The 12,793-nt window shown below is 44.8% G+C and overlaps 1 protein-coding gene across 1 annotated transcript; it reads left to right on the plus strand.

Moving 5' to 3' along the window:
- Positions 1 to 1,750: 1,750 nt before the first annotated feature.
- Positions 1,751 to 12,032, plus strand: RASGRF1 (Ras protein specific guanine nucleotide releasing factor 1; the record flags this gene model as incomplete). The annotated part of the gene is made up of 16 exons (XM_078623187.1): positions 1,751 to 2,026; positions 4,774 to 4,880; positions 5,103 to 5,250; positions 5,957 to 6,049; positions 6,129 to 6,382; positions 7,323 to 7,402; positions 7,521 to 7,714; positions 8,354 to 8,463; positions 8,586 to 8,704; positions 8,981 to 9,141; positions 9,871 to 9,934; positions 10,052 to 10,194; positions 10,311 to 10,393; positions 10,485 to 10,733; positions 11,459 to 11,829; positions 11,913 to 12,032. Coding segments are annotated over exons 1-16 (2,572 nt in total), but the record flags the coding sequence as incomplete, so codon positions are not given.
- Positions 12,033 to 12,793: the final 761 nt, after the last annotated feature.

A 12,793-nucleotide genomic window follows, 5' to 3' on the forward strand; every position in this document is an offset into this window, starting at 1 on the left:
AGAATGGATCAGTGAAAGTGCAGATCACAATGAAGACGCAGTGATAAATAAATCTGCAGCCTGAGAAGTGGCACCAGGAGTGACAGATTAGAGCCTGTACCTTTTAAACAAATTGGGTGCTCAAGGAGGCAGCTTGTCCACGTTCAGAGAAAGAAGTCGGATGTTTTCCACATTACATCAGCGTGAGGCAGAATCAAATGCACTCTGCAAATCCAGGATTTCTTTATTCTGTTACACCAAACACCTTTAACCTGAAAAGTTTGTATATTTTAAACAAAAAAAATGGCCATACACTGAATGGTGTCAAGCTGTGTAGGTTGCTTTTTTAAGATACTGAAAATTTTTGTTTGAAACATAATGTGCGTAAAATGGAAAAGATAATCATCAATATACAAATGAAAAAGAGGGGAGTCCATATGTTTATCGGTGGTTTTTTCACCTTAAAAAACACGTCTGATACATTTTTTAACCAGATGAAGTATTTTTGTTGCCCCACAGACAATTTGTTAAGCGTGTCAGTGTCTGATTAGCATAATTTAAGGTTTTAAAACATGCTCATTTTTGTCCTCATATCACAAACACCGCAGCTATTTGTTATATTATACTGTTCATATGCCTCCTATTCCTTCAGCATACATGTTCTTAAAGCCCATTTTCTTTTCCCTTTAACCTCTCGTGGTGGATGAAAAAAATGATTTGCAACTGCTGAAAGGGTGAATGAATCAAGAATTGACATTTACATGTCTTGTAATGCCACTTTGTGATTGTGACTCACAGGGAGTTAACTACTCTCTCTGGACCTTCTTCCCCAGAGTCAGTCAGCAGAAATGGGTTCATACGTGAGCGCGGCCATGTTCCAAACCGCAGCAGGGAGCAGACGGCTGACGGAGGGTCGACGGCAACCATCACGTCATTCGAGTTTGTGATTGTATGACAGATCAGTTGAGAGTGAATCCAGTCAGCATGTCCTTGTTATTCTGACAGTGGAGGTAGACAGGGGGACATGTGAGGTACTACTTTGTAGCTCAGTCACACCTTTAACTGTACAAAGATGTATTTTATTTATGATGGACTATGTGCAATTACATTTGTCAAAAAGGATCTGACAAAATGGGTGCACGGCATTATCGCAAGCCTTTGAGCTGATTGTCTAGTTCAGTCCTGAGAGGAGAATTACTCTCTTGCACTAAACATGTGCTGAAGGTCAAAGAGCAACTTTTAGTGTTGGCTGCAAACACGTCAAGACATTCAGAATAAAGTTTTGATTCAGCTTCGGACGTCTTGTCCTGAACCTATGTCCGATGAAATGTTTGGGGGGGTTATCAGATGGATCTGTTTATGCAGCGTTGGGTGGAAGTGTTCCTGTCCATGGTCCTGAAATCTGCGTTCCCCTTCCTGCGTCATGTGACTTCACCCATCTCTGCCGAGCTCAGCACCAACGAGCCTGCTGCTTTCTGAAGATCTCATGCGAGGAGAGGACAACCCCCCTCTCTCCATCCCCTCCTCCGCTCCGACCAGATGATGTGGACCTCTGGAGCTCTCGGAGTATAACATAAGGTTTTAGGATGCTGCACTTGTGCGCTGCTCGTGTTGTTGCCCTCTTTTTACTTCAGATGCCAACGCGGTGAATTCTCCCGGCGGAACCTGCCGCATTGGCAAAGTCCTTCTCGTCTCTCTCGTCTTCTCTGGGACTTCAGAGACCATGTAAGGAGCCGTCCACCCAGCGCAGCGCCCAGTCGACTCCGCCAAAATGCAGAAGGGAATACGGCTCAACGATGGGCATGTCACCTACCTGGGGCTTTTGGCGAAGAAGGACGGAACGAGGCGAGGTTGCCTGAGCAAGAAGAGCTCAGACAACACCAAATGGCACAGCAAGTGGTTCGCTTTGCTGCAGAACATGCTCTTTTATTTCGAGAACGAGTCCAGCTCTCGGCCCTCGGGATTGTACCTGTTGGAGGGATGCGTATGCGACAGGGCGCCTTCGCCCAAACCGTCTCTGTCCTCCAAGGACTGTTTGGAGAAGCAGGTACTGGGTGGAGGGGTGGAGGGGGGGTGGGGGGGGCGCGAGCGTGCACGCCACCTTTTGTCATTTTCTGCGTCGAAACGAGGTTGAACGAGTGAATGTCGGAGCCCAACTCGCTGTGTAGTGTGTTACAAAGCGCTGGTCCCGGACCACAAGAGCCCGCGGTGCTGTGTTGTGTAATGCTGAACAGCTGATTCTGTTCCACCGCCCTGACACTGGGCTCTGCGGTGTTTTGCTTCAGGTTGCAGGGATTATATCTATGTGTGGTGTGTGTGTGTGTGTGTGTGTGTGTGTGTGCGTGTGTGTGTGTGTGTGCGTGTGTGTGTGTGTGTGTGTGTGTGTGTGTGTGTGTGTGTGTGTGTGTGTGTGTGTGTGTGTGTGTGTCATGCTGCTTGGTTCCATTTTTTGACTTTCCAATTATGTTTTGGGGGCTTTTTTTGGGGTGTGTTGAGTGATCTGCCTCTGCTAACAAAAAGTTGTACCCTCAATGTTTCCACCTTGTGGTAGAGGGTTGTAACTGCAGGAGAGGCTGGATAAACACCAGGGGCTTCTGGGATCAGTCAGCTCTTATCTACATTAGCATCAGCATTATCTGAATTGCACTTTTTTCCCCTGTCACATCAACGCTTAGAACCCCTTGAGAGACGTTAGAACACCTGCGAGGATAGATGTACGTATGCAGCTCTGCCATGTTTGAGCTCACTGTTCCTAGAATCAGAAAAAATCTGCTCTGATCGTATTGTTCTTATGAACAAACCAGTATCTCCAGGCTGTGTGCCCGGCTCAGTGTGTAGGGCTACAGTCCAAACTGAGTCCAAGCTCTTCCTGTGAACAGCTGCCGTTGTGCTGATGAAGCAGAATGCAACACATTTACTCATGGGTTTTTTTTTTTGTTTTTTTTAAAATACGTCAGCAGTGCTGTTCACATTTCACCATGCTGCTCCGAAAGACCAAATTCATTGTTGTGTGACTCCAGCGAGTGGAAGCTGAGCGTTCGATTCACCGTCTGAATGTAAACAAACATCCTTAATGAGAACCAATAAGAAAACATTCCCTCCATCCCCCACCCCCACCTGGCTGCGAGAAAATCACCATAGTGCCCCTATAATATTTATTCTCAAATGCAGCTCGTGTGAAAAATGAGGAGGTTTCTATGGCAACCCTTATTTGCATCATAAAGAATGATGCCATTGTAAGAGGCAGCGTAGAAGAGAGAAATCGTGAGCTGCATCTTTCCTATTCATGTGAGGTGTTTCTGGGCTAGATAGAACTTCAGAGGGGTCAGAGTCCATGTCGAGACAACGCAGCTCGTACACACTGACAAAAACTGGGAAAGATCTTGTACCAGAAGAACAAGATATCGATATGGAGACCTGACATGAAACTAGAAGCACTATGGTTGAAGTATGATTATTGTAACACTGTTTAGATCGTTAGGAAAATGTGTGTTGCAGCAGTAAACTAGGTTACACAAGACAAAAGAAGGTAGTGTAGCACTTACACAGAGCAAATCAAAAATGAAATGAAAATACACATAAATCGGGAAGAAATAAATAAGCAATAAAAGCCATACTGAAAGAAGAATTCATCAGAGCAATCAATTATACACCACAGCCAACTGAGACATGTGTCACTGTCATTGTCATCTGTTCTATTTCAGGCTGGTTAACAGCAGTAATGTTTTTAAAGGAGCATGACTCAGCCATAAATATAAATCAGGTAGCAGACCGCATGCTTAATATTGCCTCCGACCAGACACTCACTGAGCTCTTCGAGAGCTCGTAAGGAAAGCTACAGAAACACGTATGTGTCTGTGCCAGAAATAGATTTTCTTTGACGGTAGGATGAATAGCTAATGAATGTGAAGACAGTAGATCAGTCAGCCATGAGTAATGATCGGTTGCAAGTTGATAGGTGCCTGTTGAACATCTGCAGGCCAAAGATTACAGTCCCTTAACATGGTTGGAACAGTCTGCATGGTATATCTCACCCACTTGTGCTGATATTTTTATTTTGACTGACTATTATTTTGAATATTAGTGGCGTGTCAATTGGTAAATCCGAACTGGATGTTTTAAATTTCAATATTCTGTTTGTTCCAACAGTGTATTGCTCATATTCATTTTATTTACCTTAAGAAAACTTGTTTCTCAACAAGTAAAATGCAGACAGGCTAATCTTCACCTGTTGCCATAGGTATGGGTCTATTATTTTATCACATTGTTGAACTGGGGGGAAATAAATTCTATATAAATTATATATATATTATAATTATATAATATATATAATATAATATATACATTATGTATTATAGAATAAAGAACTCAAGGAATACTAGATACATTTGTTTTTTCTGATCCCCGGATACAAAGTGAGTCAATATGAGAGAAGCATACTCATCCATAATCAACTGACATAACGAAAACGCAAACACACACTGTTCACAGGTTGCTAGGAAACAGGTATCACATAGTTATGTAATTGGCCATGGTTCCAGCCTCCATCACTTATGGCATTTTCTCCTGGGAACCAAAGACATCCCAGAAACGGAGCTGGGGGAGGCTTTCCTCACTGAGCTCCATCAATACTGGTGGGCGACGACGATGTGGCTTCCCCGGGCCCTGCATGGTTTTAAATCACCCACTGAATGTCTGCAGTGAAACAAACCTTGAGACAGAGGCATTGGAGACCTTTCAGTCAATTCTGCTTTTAGTTTCCCACTTTCTAACCACAACTCCCCCTTTTTGCAGTATTATTTCACTGTCAGCTTCACCCATGAAAACCAGAAGGCACTGGAGTTACGAACAGAAGATGTAAAGGACTGCGATGAATGGGTTGCCGCCATATCACACGCCAGGTAATGGCACAAATCAGTGAAACGTGTGAAAGTGGCAATTAGAATTAGTTGGTGGAGGACCAGCATCCTGGTGTACTTAGTGTGTCGAGAATGTTGCCATGGTTTCATACAATAAATAGGCTGAAAACACAATGAAATGAACTACTTGGCTTATAAGACAAAGCTGGAAAATATAAACTGTGTGTATGTGTGTGCGTGTGTGTGTGTGTGTGTGTGTCACAGTTACAGAAACTTGGCCACCGAGCACGAGACTCTTATGCAGAAGTATCTTCATCTGCTTCAGATTGTGGAGACGGAGAAAACAGTTGCTAAGCAACTTCGACAACAGATAGAAGATGGGGAAATAGAGATTGAAAGGCTTAAATCCGAGGTAATATAAATGATTCCTTCACCCTCCACGTTATCAGTCTGCACTGTTTCGGATGAACTGGCTCTTCTGTCCTGTGCTGTGTCCCCTCCACAGCAGGACAATAAAGAATTTTTCATTTCATTTGTACACTTTGGACACTTTCTTCTTCATTTTGCATATTGAACCCGTCAGAAAAGGATGGATTATCCGTATTATTGTGTTTGTCTCATATGTGCGAACCAGCACGATCCTGTCCCTGGGAGCGGTCTCTCCCTACTCTGCATGTCCACTTAGAAACAATGTCTCCAATTGGGCTGCTCTGTTCTTCACATCAAATAGTCATTTTTCTTTAATGTGCAAATTTGATGCTTAAAAACTAATTACATGCTGAATATGCATGAAGACAGTTTTATATTGCACCTCTTACACAAAATGATAAATTAACTCTCTTCCAGGCTACGGTGAATGAAGACACTTGCTTCAAACCGCCCCAGTTTTTTTCTTCCCCACAGCCTGTTTACCACTTGTCAACACGCAGAGCAGTTTGGTGTATATTGCATAAAAATGATGAATGTTGGTGAATGCTGAGGTAGTTTAGTCAGACGAATGTTGACACGTCCTGTCCTGTTGACTCAGTCGTTTTGTTTCCATGCCAGGACAGTAAGTGATACGAGTGAAGTGCGTAACAGTAAATGATTGGTCTTTCCTGTGGTTGCTTCCTTGGCAGATAGCTGGGCTTCTCAAAGATAATGAGAAGATCCATGCCAGCCCTGCAGCAGCCCCGACTGAGGACGACTCAGAAATCAAGAAGATCAAAAAAGTAAACTATGATGCAACCCTGTCGCAGCATTTTCAGAGTTTATCATTGTGAAAACCGTTTAGATTGTGCTGTGCTGCAGGTCCAAAGCTTCCTGCGGGGCTGGATCTGCAGGAGGAAGTGGAAGACCATCATCCAGGATTACATCCGCTCACCACATGCAGAGAGCATGAGGAAGAGGAACCAGGTGGTCTTTAGCATGTTGGACTCGGAGGCTGAGTACGTCCAGCAGCTTCACATCCTGGTCAACAACTTCCTACGGCCACTCCGCATGGCCGCCAGCTCCAAGAAGCCGCCCATCACTCATGATGATGTCAGCAGTATATTTCTCAACAGGTTGGATCCCCTCATCCCGTAAAGCACTTTCACTGATTGCCCTTCAAATCCTCATCGTCATTAAGGCTGAGTCATCATTAGGGGCCGTTTAGAGGGTCTGCTCCTTTTTACTGACCGATTGATGATTCATTGACTGTTCTCTCTCATGACTGACACAAATCTGTAAATCCGGCAATTTGCCATATTTAACAGCAACGTGAAAAACAATATTGTTTTCATTGCTGTGAAACCTGGTTGTCTGACGTTAATGACCCAAGAGTCAGTGGTGGGCCAAGAAGGGACTGCAGGTGGGCTCTGAGACGTTATTGAATTTGTTGATACATTTGAAATGACTTAACTACACTTGTGATAAAGGATTCATGTTGGAAAAAAATACTGAGCTGTTTTTTTGTATTGTATTATTTGTATTATTGTAAAACCAATTTTAACACAAAGAATGACCAAAACAATAATGGAGGCAAAATGACACTGACACTGACATTGTGGTGCAGTGGTTACTACTGTCACCTCATGGGGAGAAGTTCCCTGATTCCTGGCCTGGCCTGTCTGTGGACCCATAACAGGAGAAAGTGAGAGATGACGAACAAATGGGTGAACAAACAAAATGTTCAAACATGGAACAACAAATCTCAGACTTAAAAGTCAGTGATAAGTTGAATACCCTCATGCGACCATCAAATGTAGTCAACATTATATCCCTGCACATTGGTCCAGGTTTGTCATCTCTTCAAGAAAAAGTGCCATGTGTTCTGCTTGCGCCCTCATTGGACTAATCACATTCCACCCACACTCTCATCCAGGCACATTCGTGGTCCAAACCTGCACCCAGCACCTCACATCAGGGCTTCACTGGATGTTGGATATATTTTATTCTTTATTTTATTTTTGGAAGATAAAACCACCTTTTTTTCATTCTTTTCTCCATCTGCCTTCTTTTCAGTGAGACTATCATGTTTCTACATCAGATATTTTACCAAGGTTTAAAAGCTAGGATAGCAAGCTGGCCAACATTGGTGCTGGGTAAGTATAATATTTATGACCGTTTTTTCTTAACGAGGCTGTTGTGACATGATCATTTCATTATCCTGCTGCGGCTGCATCTGTGATGAGTCTAATCTGTGTGTCGCTGTGTTTGCAGCTGACCTCTTTGACATCTTGCTGCCAATGCTGAACATCTACCAGGAGTTTGTGAGGAACCACCAGTACAGCCTGCAGATTCTGGCTCACTGCAAACAGAACCGAGACTTTGACAAGCTGCTGAAGCAGTACGAGGCCAAGCCCGACTGCGAGGAGAGAACTCTGGAGACTTTCCTCACCTACCCAATGTTCCAGGTTAGCGCCATTGTCATTTGCTTTGTGAGCTCGTCAGTTGTTAAGTCTGTTGTCCTGCAGCCATTCTCGTCTCCCTTTATGAATGCTGCCCGCTGTCTGACATAATTCACCCGTTTAATACTAGTTGGCCATTGCAATATTACTTCCAGGCATTTTTATTTACCAGCGAGGCATATATATGTGTGTGTGTGTGTGTGTGTGTGTGTGTGTGTGTGTGTGTGTGTGTGTGTGTGTGTGTGTATACACACTGTATATATCCTCGTCCCATATTGTTGAATCAGTAATCTACAACCTAAAAAGCAGGAATTTGTCAGCGTTTGCTCCAAATATCCCAGTAGTGTGTTCCATATCTAAAAAAAAAAAAAAAAAGCTGTTGTTTTTTTTGGAGCTCATGCTTTAATAATGACACCTTTCTGGCAAGGCATGCAGTTTCTCACCAGCCCTCCCTGCTGTGTCGGCTGCAGGCTGTGCTCTGTTGAAAGTACATTTTGCTGACGAGTGTAGATTTTGCTCACCTCGGCTATACTTCTCCTCAGTGGTCATGCGTGTTAGCACATGTATATTCCTGTGAGGACATGTACTTACATACATGCATGCAGCATGAGTTGTAATGTTTTGTTTTGTTTTTTTTGTCCATAGATTCCCCGCTACATTCTAACCCTTCATGAACTTCTGGCCCACACACCACATGAACATATAGAGAGAAACAGTCTGGACTATGCCAAATCTAAGCTGGAGGAGCTTTCCAGGTATCACTTTACATGGAAAACACACAACCATGAAATAAACAATTACAGCAGAGAAGTGATTGTGTTTTGATGCCATTTGACACTGTGGCCCCCACATAGAAATCAAATGAATTTCTTCCTAGAATCATGCATGACGAAGTGAGCGAGACGGAGAACATCAGGAAGAACCTGGCAATAGAGCGCATGATCGTAGAGGGTTGTGAGATCCTCCTTGACACCAGCCAGACGTTTGTAAGACAAGGTAACTCCTGCCTTTATGTAACACACGTCCAGCCTGGAAGATAAGACCTGAGATTCACCTGTGGAATTCAGGTGGAATCACAGCAGCAAGAAGTTTCTGTCCCTATTGAATCTGATGCATCACGTGTCTGTGTGTTAATCAGCAGAGGAACACAGAGTCAAGATGTCTCTCCTCTTGTTCCTCTACTTCTGATCCTGTTCTTGACTCTTTGACTTAATATCTCTCCCTCCCTCCGTCTCATCTATTTCTGTGCACTACTTTGTTTGCCCCATACAGGGTCTCTCATCCAGGTGCCGATGAGCGAGAAGGGCAAGATCACCCGTGGACGACTGGGCTCTCTGTCTCTGAAGAAGGAGGGGGAGAGGCAGTGCTTTCTCTTCTCTAAGCATTTAATCATCTGCACCAGGGGTTCTGGGGGAAAGCTTCATCTCACCAAGGTAGGTCTGTGCTGCTGCTGAGCTAGCAGCTGAGCTCAAACATCACAGAATTGTCGCGACGCAAAGCCTCAGTATCTCTGCGCTAAAGTGAACAGATTAACGGTCAGCAGATGGACGCAACACGGTGAGCAACACGACGGCTTTGATCGCTGGCAACGACCACCAGAGCTGCATGCATCTTACAAGCCGAAAACACACGCACACGTGCACATTGTACACGTGTGAAAGCACCTGATGTCGCTCAGATTTCTGTAATGGACGTTGTGTATTATTACTTCACATTACTCAGCATTCTGAAATGAAGCCAATAAACCGGTTTTCACACGTACTGAAAGGAAAATGTCTATACACACACACACACACACACACACACACACACACACACACACATACAGTATAGATATAGTCTTATAAAACCTTGGCAGAATCAGAACCAACCTAATGTTTCAACAGGTAATTAGCTTAGCATTAGCAACAGGAAGACATTTCTCACCTGCCTTTGTAGAAACAAGAACTGGTGCATTTTAAATCTGTGTGAATATGTCAAGTTGCTTCAAGTAATGTGTAAAGAAGGCGGTTCCAATTCTGCAGGAATGCGCCATTGGGTTGTTCTTATTGTTGAGCTATAAGATCTTACTCTAAAAAGGATCATGTATGGTCATGTAGAGTTACAGTGTGGTTCAAAAGGCTGGTGTGCATAAACTAAATGTAAAATTGTATGTTTTGCAGAACGGAGTAGTTTCCCTCATAGACTGCATGCTAATGGAGGACCCTGAAGGGACAGATGATGAGTGTGAGTGTTTTATTCAGACATTATTGCAAATAACGTCAAATAATCTCTGTGACAGAATATTCTGTCGTTATTAACCGGCTTTATCGAGGTTCACCTTTGTTTTTGTTTGTTCCCAAGCAAAATCAGACAAAAGCGGTCAGGACATGGAGCACCTGGATTTCAAGATTGTTGTGGAGCCAAAGGACAGCCAGTCATTCACAGTCATCCTGGTGGCGTCCTCAAGGCAGGAGAAGTCTGCATGGACCAGTGACATCAGCCAGGCATGTCAACGCGTATCATAGTCTCTGTCAGACGGCCAGACGTCGTCAGAAAACCTGCATACCACAAAACATTTCCTGTGACCGCTCTGTTTACTTCTGCCTTGTTTGTCTCACAGTGCATAGACAACATCCGCTGCAATGGGCTGATGATGAACGCCTTTGAGGACAACTCCAAAGTCACCGTTCCACAGATGATCAAGTGAGGGGGGGGGGGGGGGTTGTACATGTAACTCTGCGTTCTCATTTCTCCTCACAGTTAGGTGTATGTACCCGTGTGTGCTTGTGAGCAGGTCAGACTCCAGTTTGTACTGCGATGACGTGGACATCCGCTTCAGTAAGATGATGAACTCCTGCAAAGTGCTGCAGATCCGCTACGCCAGCGTGGAGCGCCTGCTGGAGAGACTGACTGACCTCCGCTTCCTCTCCATTGACTTCCTCAACACCTTTCTGCATTCCTACCGTGTGTTCACCACCGCTGACGTGGTGCTCGACAAACTCATCACCATCTACAAGAAGCCCATCAGCGCCATCCCTGCACGGTCAGTCGCATCAGAGGATAATTAACATCCTTTCTAGAGCGGTCCCATTGCAGCACGCAATTTACGTCCTTTTCCGAGCTGTTTGGAATCGCTCTGCGTGCCTATTTATGTGTCAGTGCTCTGACGGCAGTCCAGTCTCTCCTGTCTGCCTGGGAGTGTCTCAACTGGGCTCTTTCACTCTCTGGCAACCGTCCTCCAAGGTGCAGGACCCCACCCTCCCCTCCATTGCTCCCTGCGTGTCTGCAAAAAAAAAAAAAATCCACAGCGTGAGATATCGAAGCAGTGCTGCCGTGGGGCCAGCTTGGGTCTCCGCTGGCCAGGAGCCAGTGTCCCACTGCGGGGTTCATATCAGGGGGAGCTCTCCATGCCAACGCCCTGTAGCCCTGTGCTCTCCCACGGCACTTGTCATGTCACTGTGAAACACCTACACTCGGTTGCTTGTGTCAGCAGTGGCCATGCGCACTATCATTCGCTGTGCTATTTATGGGAACCCATGAGGTCGCCAGGAGGGTGGCAGGGAGTGGGAGAGGTTTTCTGCAACACTGCAGCCTGTATCTAGCTCTCAAACAACGGCACACAGCTGTAAAAAGACTTCTGGTTTGCCGGTTTGACTTGGTTTGCATAAATAATTTAGGAGGTGCTGTGTACATAGCTAAGCTCTTAGATTATATTCAGAGACACGTTCCTAAATTTAAATGAAATGCATATATTCCTCTTTCATGCAGGTCCCTGGAGTTATTCTTTGCAAGCAGCCAGAACAGCAAACTCCTGTATGGAGACCCACCCAGCTCCCCCAGGGCCAGTCGGAAGTTCTCATCTCCTCCACCTCTGGCTATTGCCAAGAACTCATCCCCAAATCGCCGGCGCAAACTCTCTCTCAATATCCCCATCATCACCGGGGGCAAAGCTCTTGACCTTGCTGCCCTCAGCTGCTCCTCCAATGGCTATGCAAGCATGTACTCCTCCATGTCCCCGTTCAGCAAGACCACCTTGGACATCAACAAACTCTATGTGTCTAGTCCTATCACAAGCAAAATACCAGATGAGGGTGAAGACAAGAAGGACAAGGTGGAGGAGACCTCAGTGTGCAAACAAGGTGGGTTAGCAAGAGACCGCTTCAAGCAAATGATGACTATGTTGGACATATTGATTGATTATTACACTGTGTTTATGATGCAGATCTCTCTGTACGAGAGGAAAGTGACAACGATCCAAACCAGAGCGAAGACGCAGACCCAGAAGCTTCTCCCACAAAGTCACCAACCACCCCCAAAAACATCAAATGCAAAAATTCCTCAGGTACATGATGTGCTCGACGTGGTTGTGACAGAACTGCACCTTGAAAGAGTCACTTATGTCTAATCGGAGCCCTCCACAGCACCTGACAAATTCACCAAGAACAACCTGTATAACACAGGATACTGTCAGAGTCATACGGGATCATTTATCAATTTGTCTAAAGCAGACAAGGATCCCTGACAGTGTTTTGATCAAGTCATAACGAGATAGTCAGGAACATTTGGGGAAAGCCAGTGCTTGGCTTGAGTAGGTGTTAGGGAAATTTGTGTCGTAGCAACTACATGGAGAGCGTGTTTTCCCATCCGCCCCCGGTAATAAGGCTGTTTTACTGGAGTGGTGATTATTTGTGCGTCTGCATCTCATGACAAAATCACACAATCGACTTTTAAATGCAGCCCCTCTCTGGATTTAAGTGATATTGTGAATGTATGTCTCACATGGTTTAGGATTTAAGATCCATCTATGTTCTCAGGATTTAGCAGACTGCAGAGAATCTGTTGATTCCTCCGTTATGCTGATATTTGGTGTCTATATTTAGCTGCAACCATCTTGAATATCAAAGCCCCTTGCCAGGGAAAAGTCTGAAGGCAGTCGGTTGTTGGCCTGTAGCGCTCCCCAGTGGAGACTTAAGGAAGGACAATTAGTCAATTGTACTCTCAGTACAGCTAAGTATATTTTGGAGATGAATAAAGATGGCTCCAGCACACCCGTGACCCGTAACTGGATTAAGCGGCAGAAAATGAATGAATGAATAAAAATAT

This window comes from Lampetra planeri, unplaced genomic scaffold (assembly GCF_965212315.1).
Source record: "Lampetra planeri unplaced genomic scaffold, kcLamPlan1.2.h2 scaffold_2045, whole genome shotgun sequence".
NCBI lineage: Eukaryota > Metazoa > Chordata > Hyperoartia > Petromyzontiformes > Petromyzontidae > Lampetra > Lampetra planeri.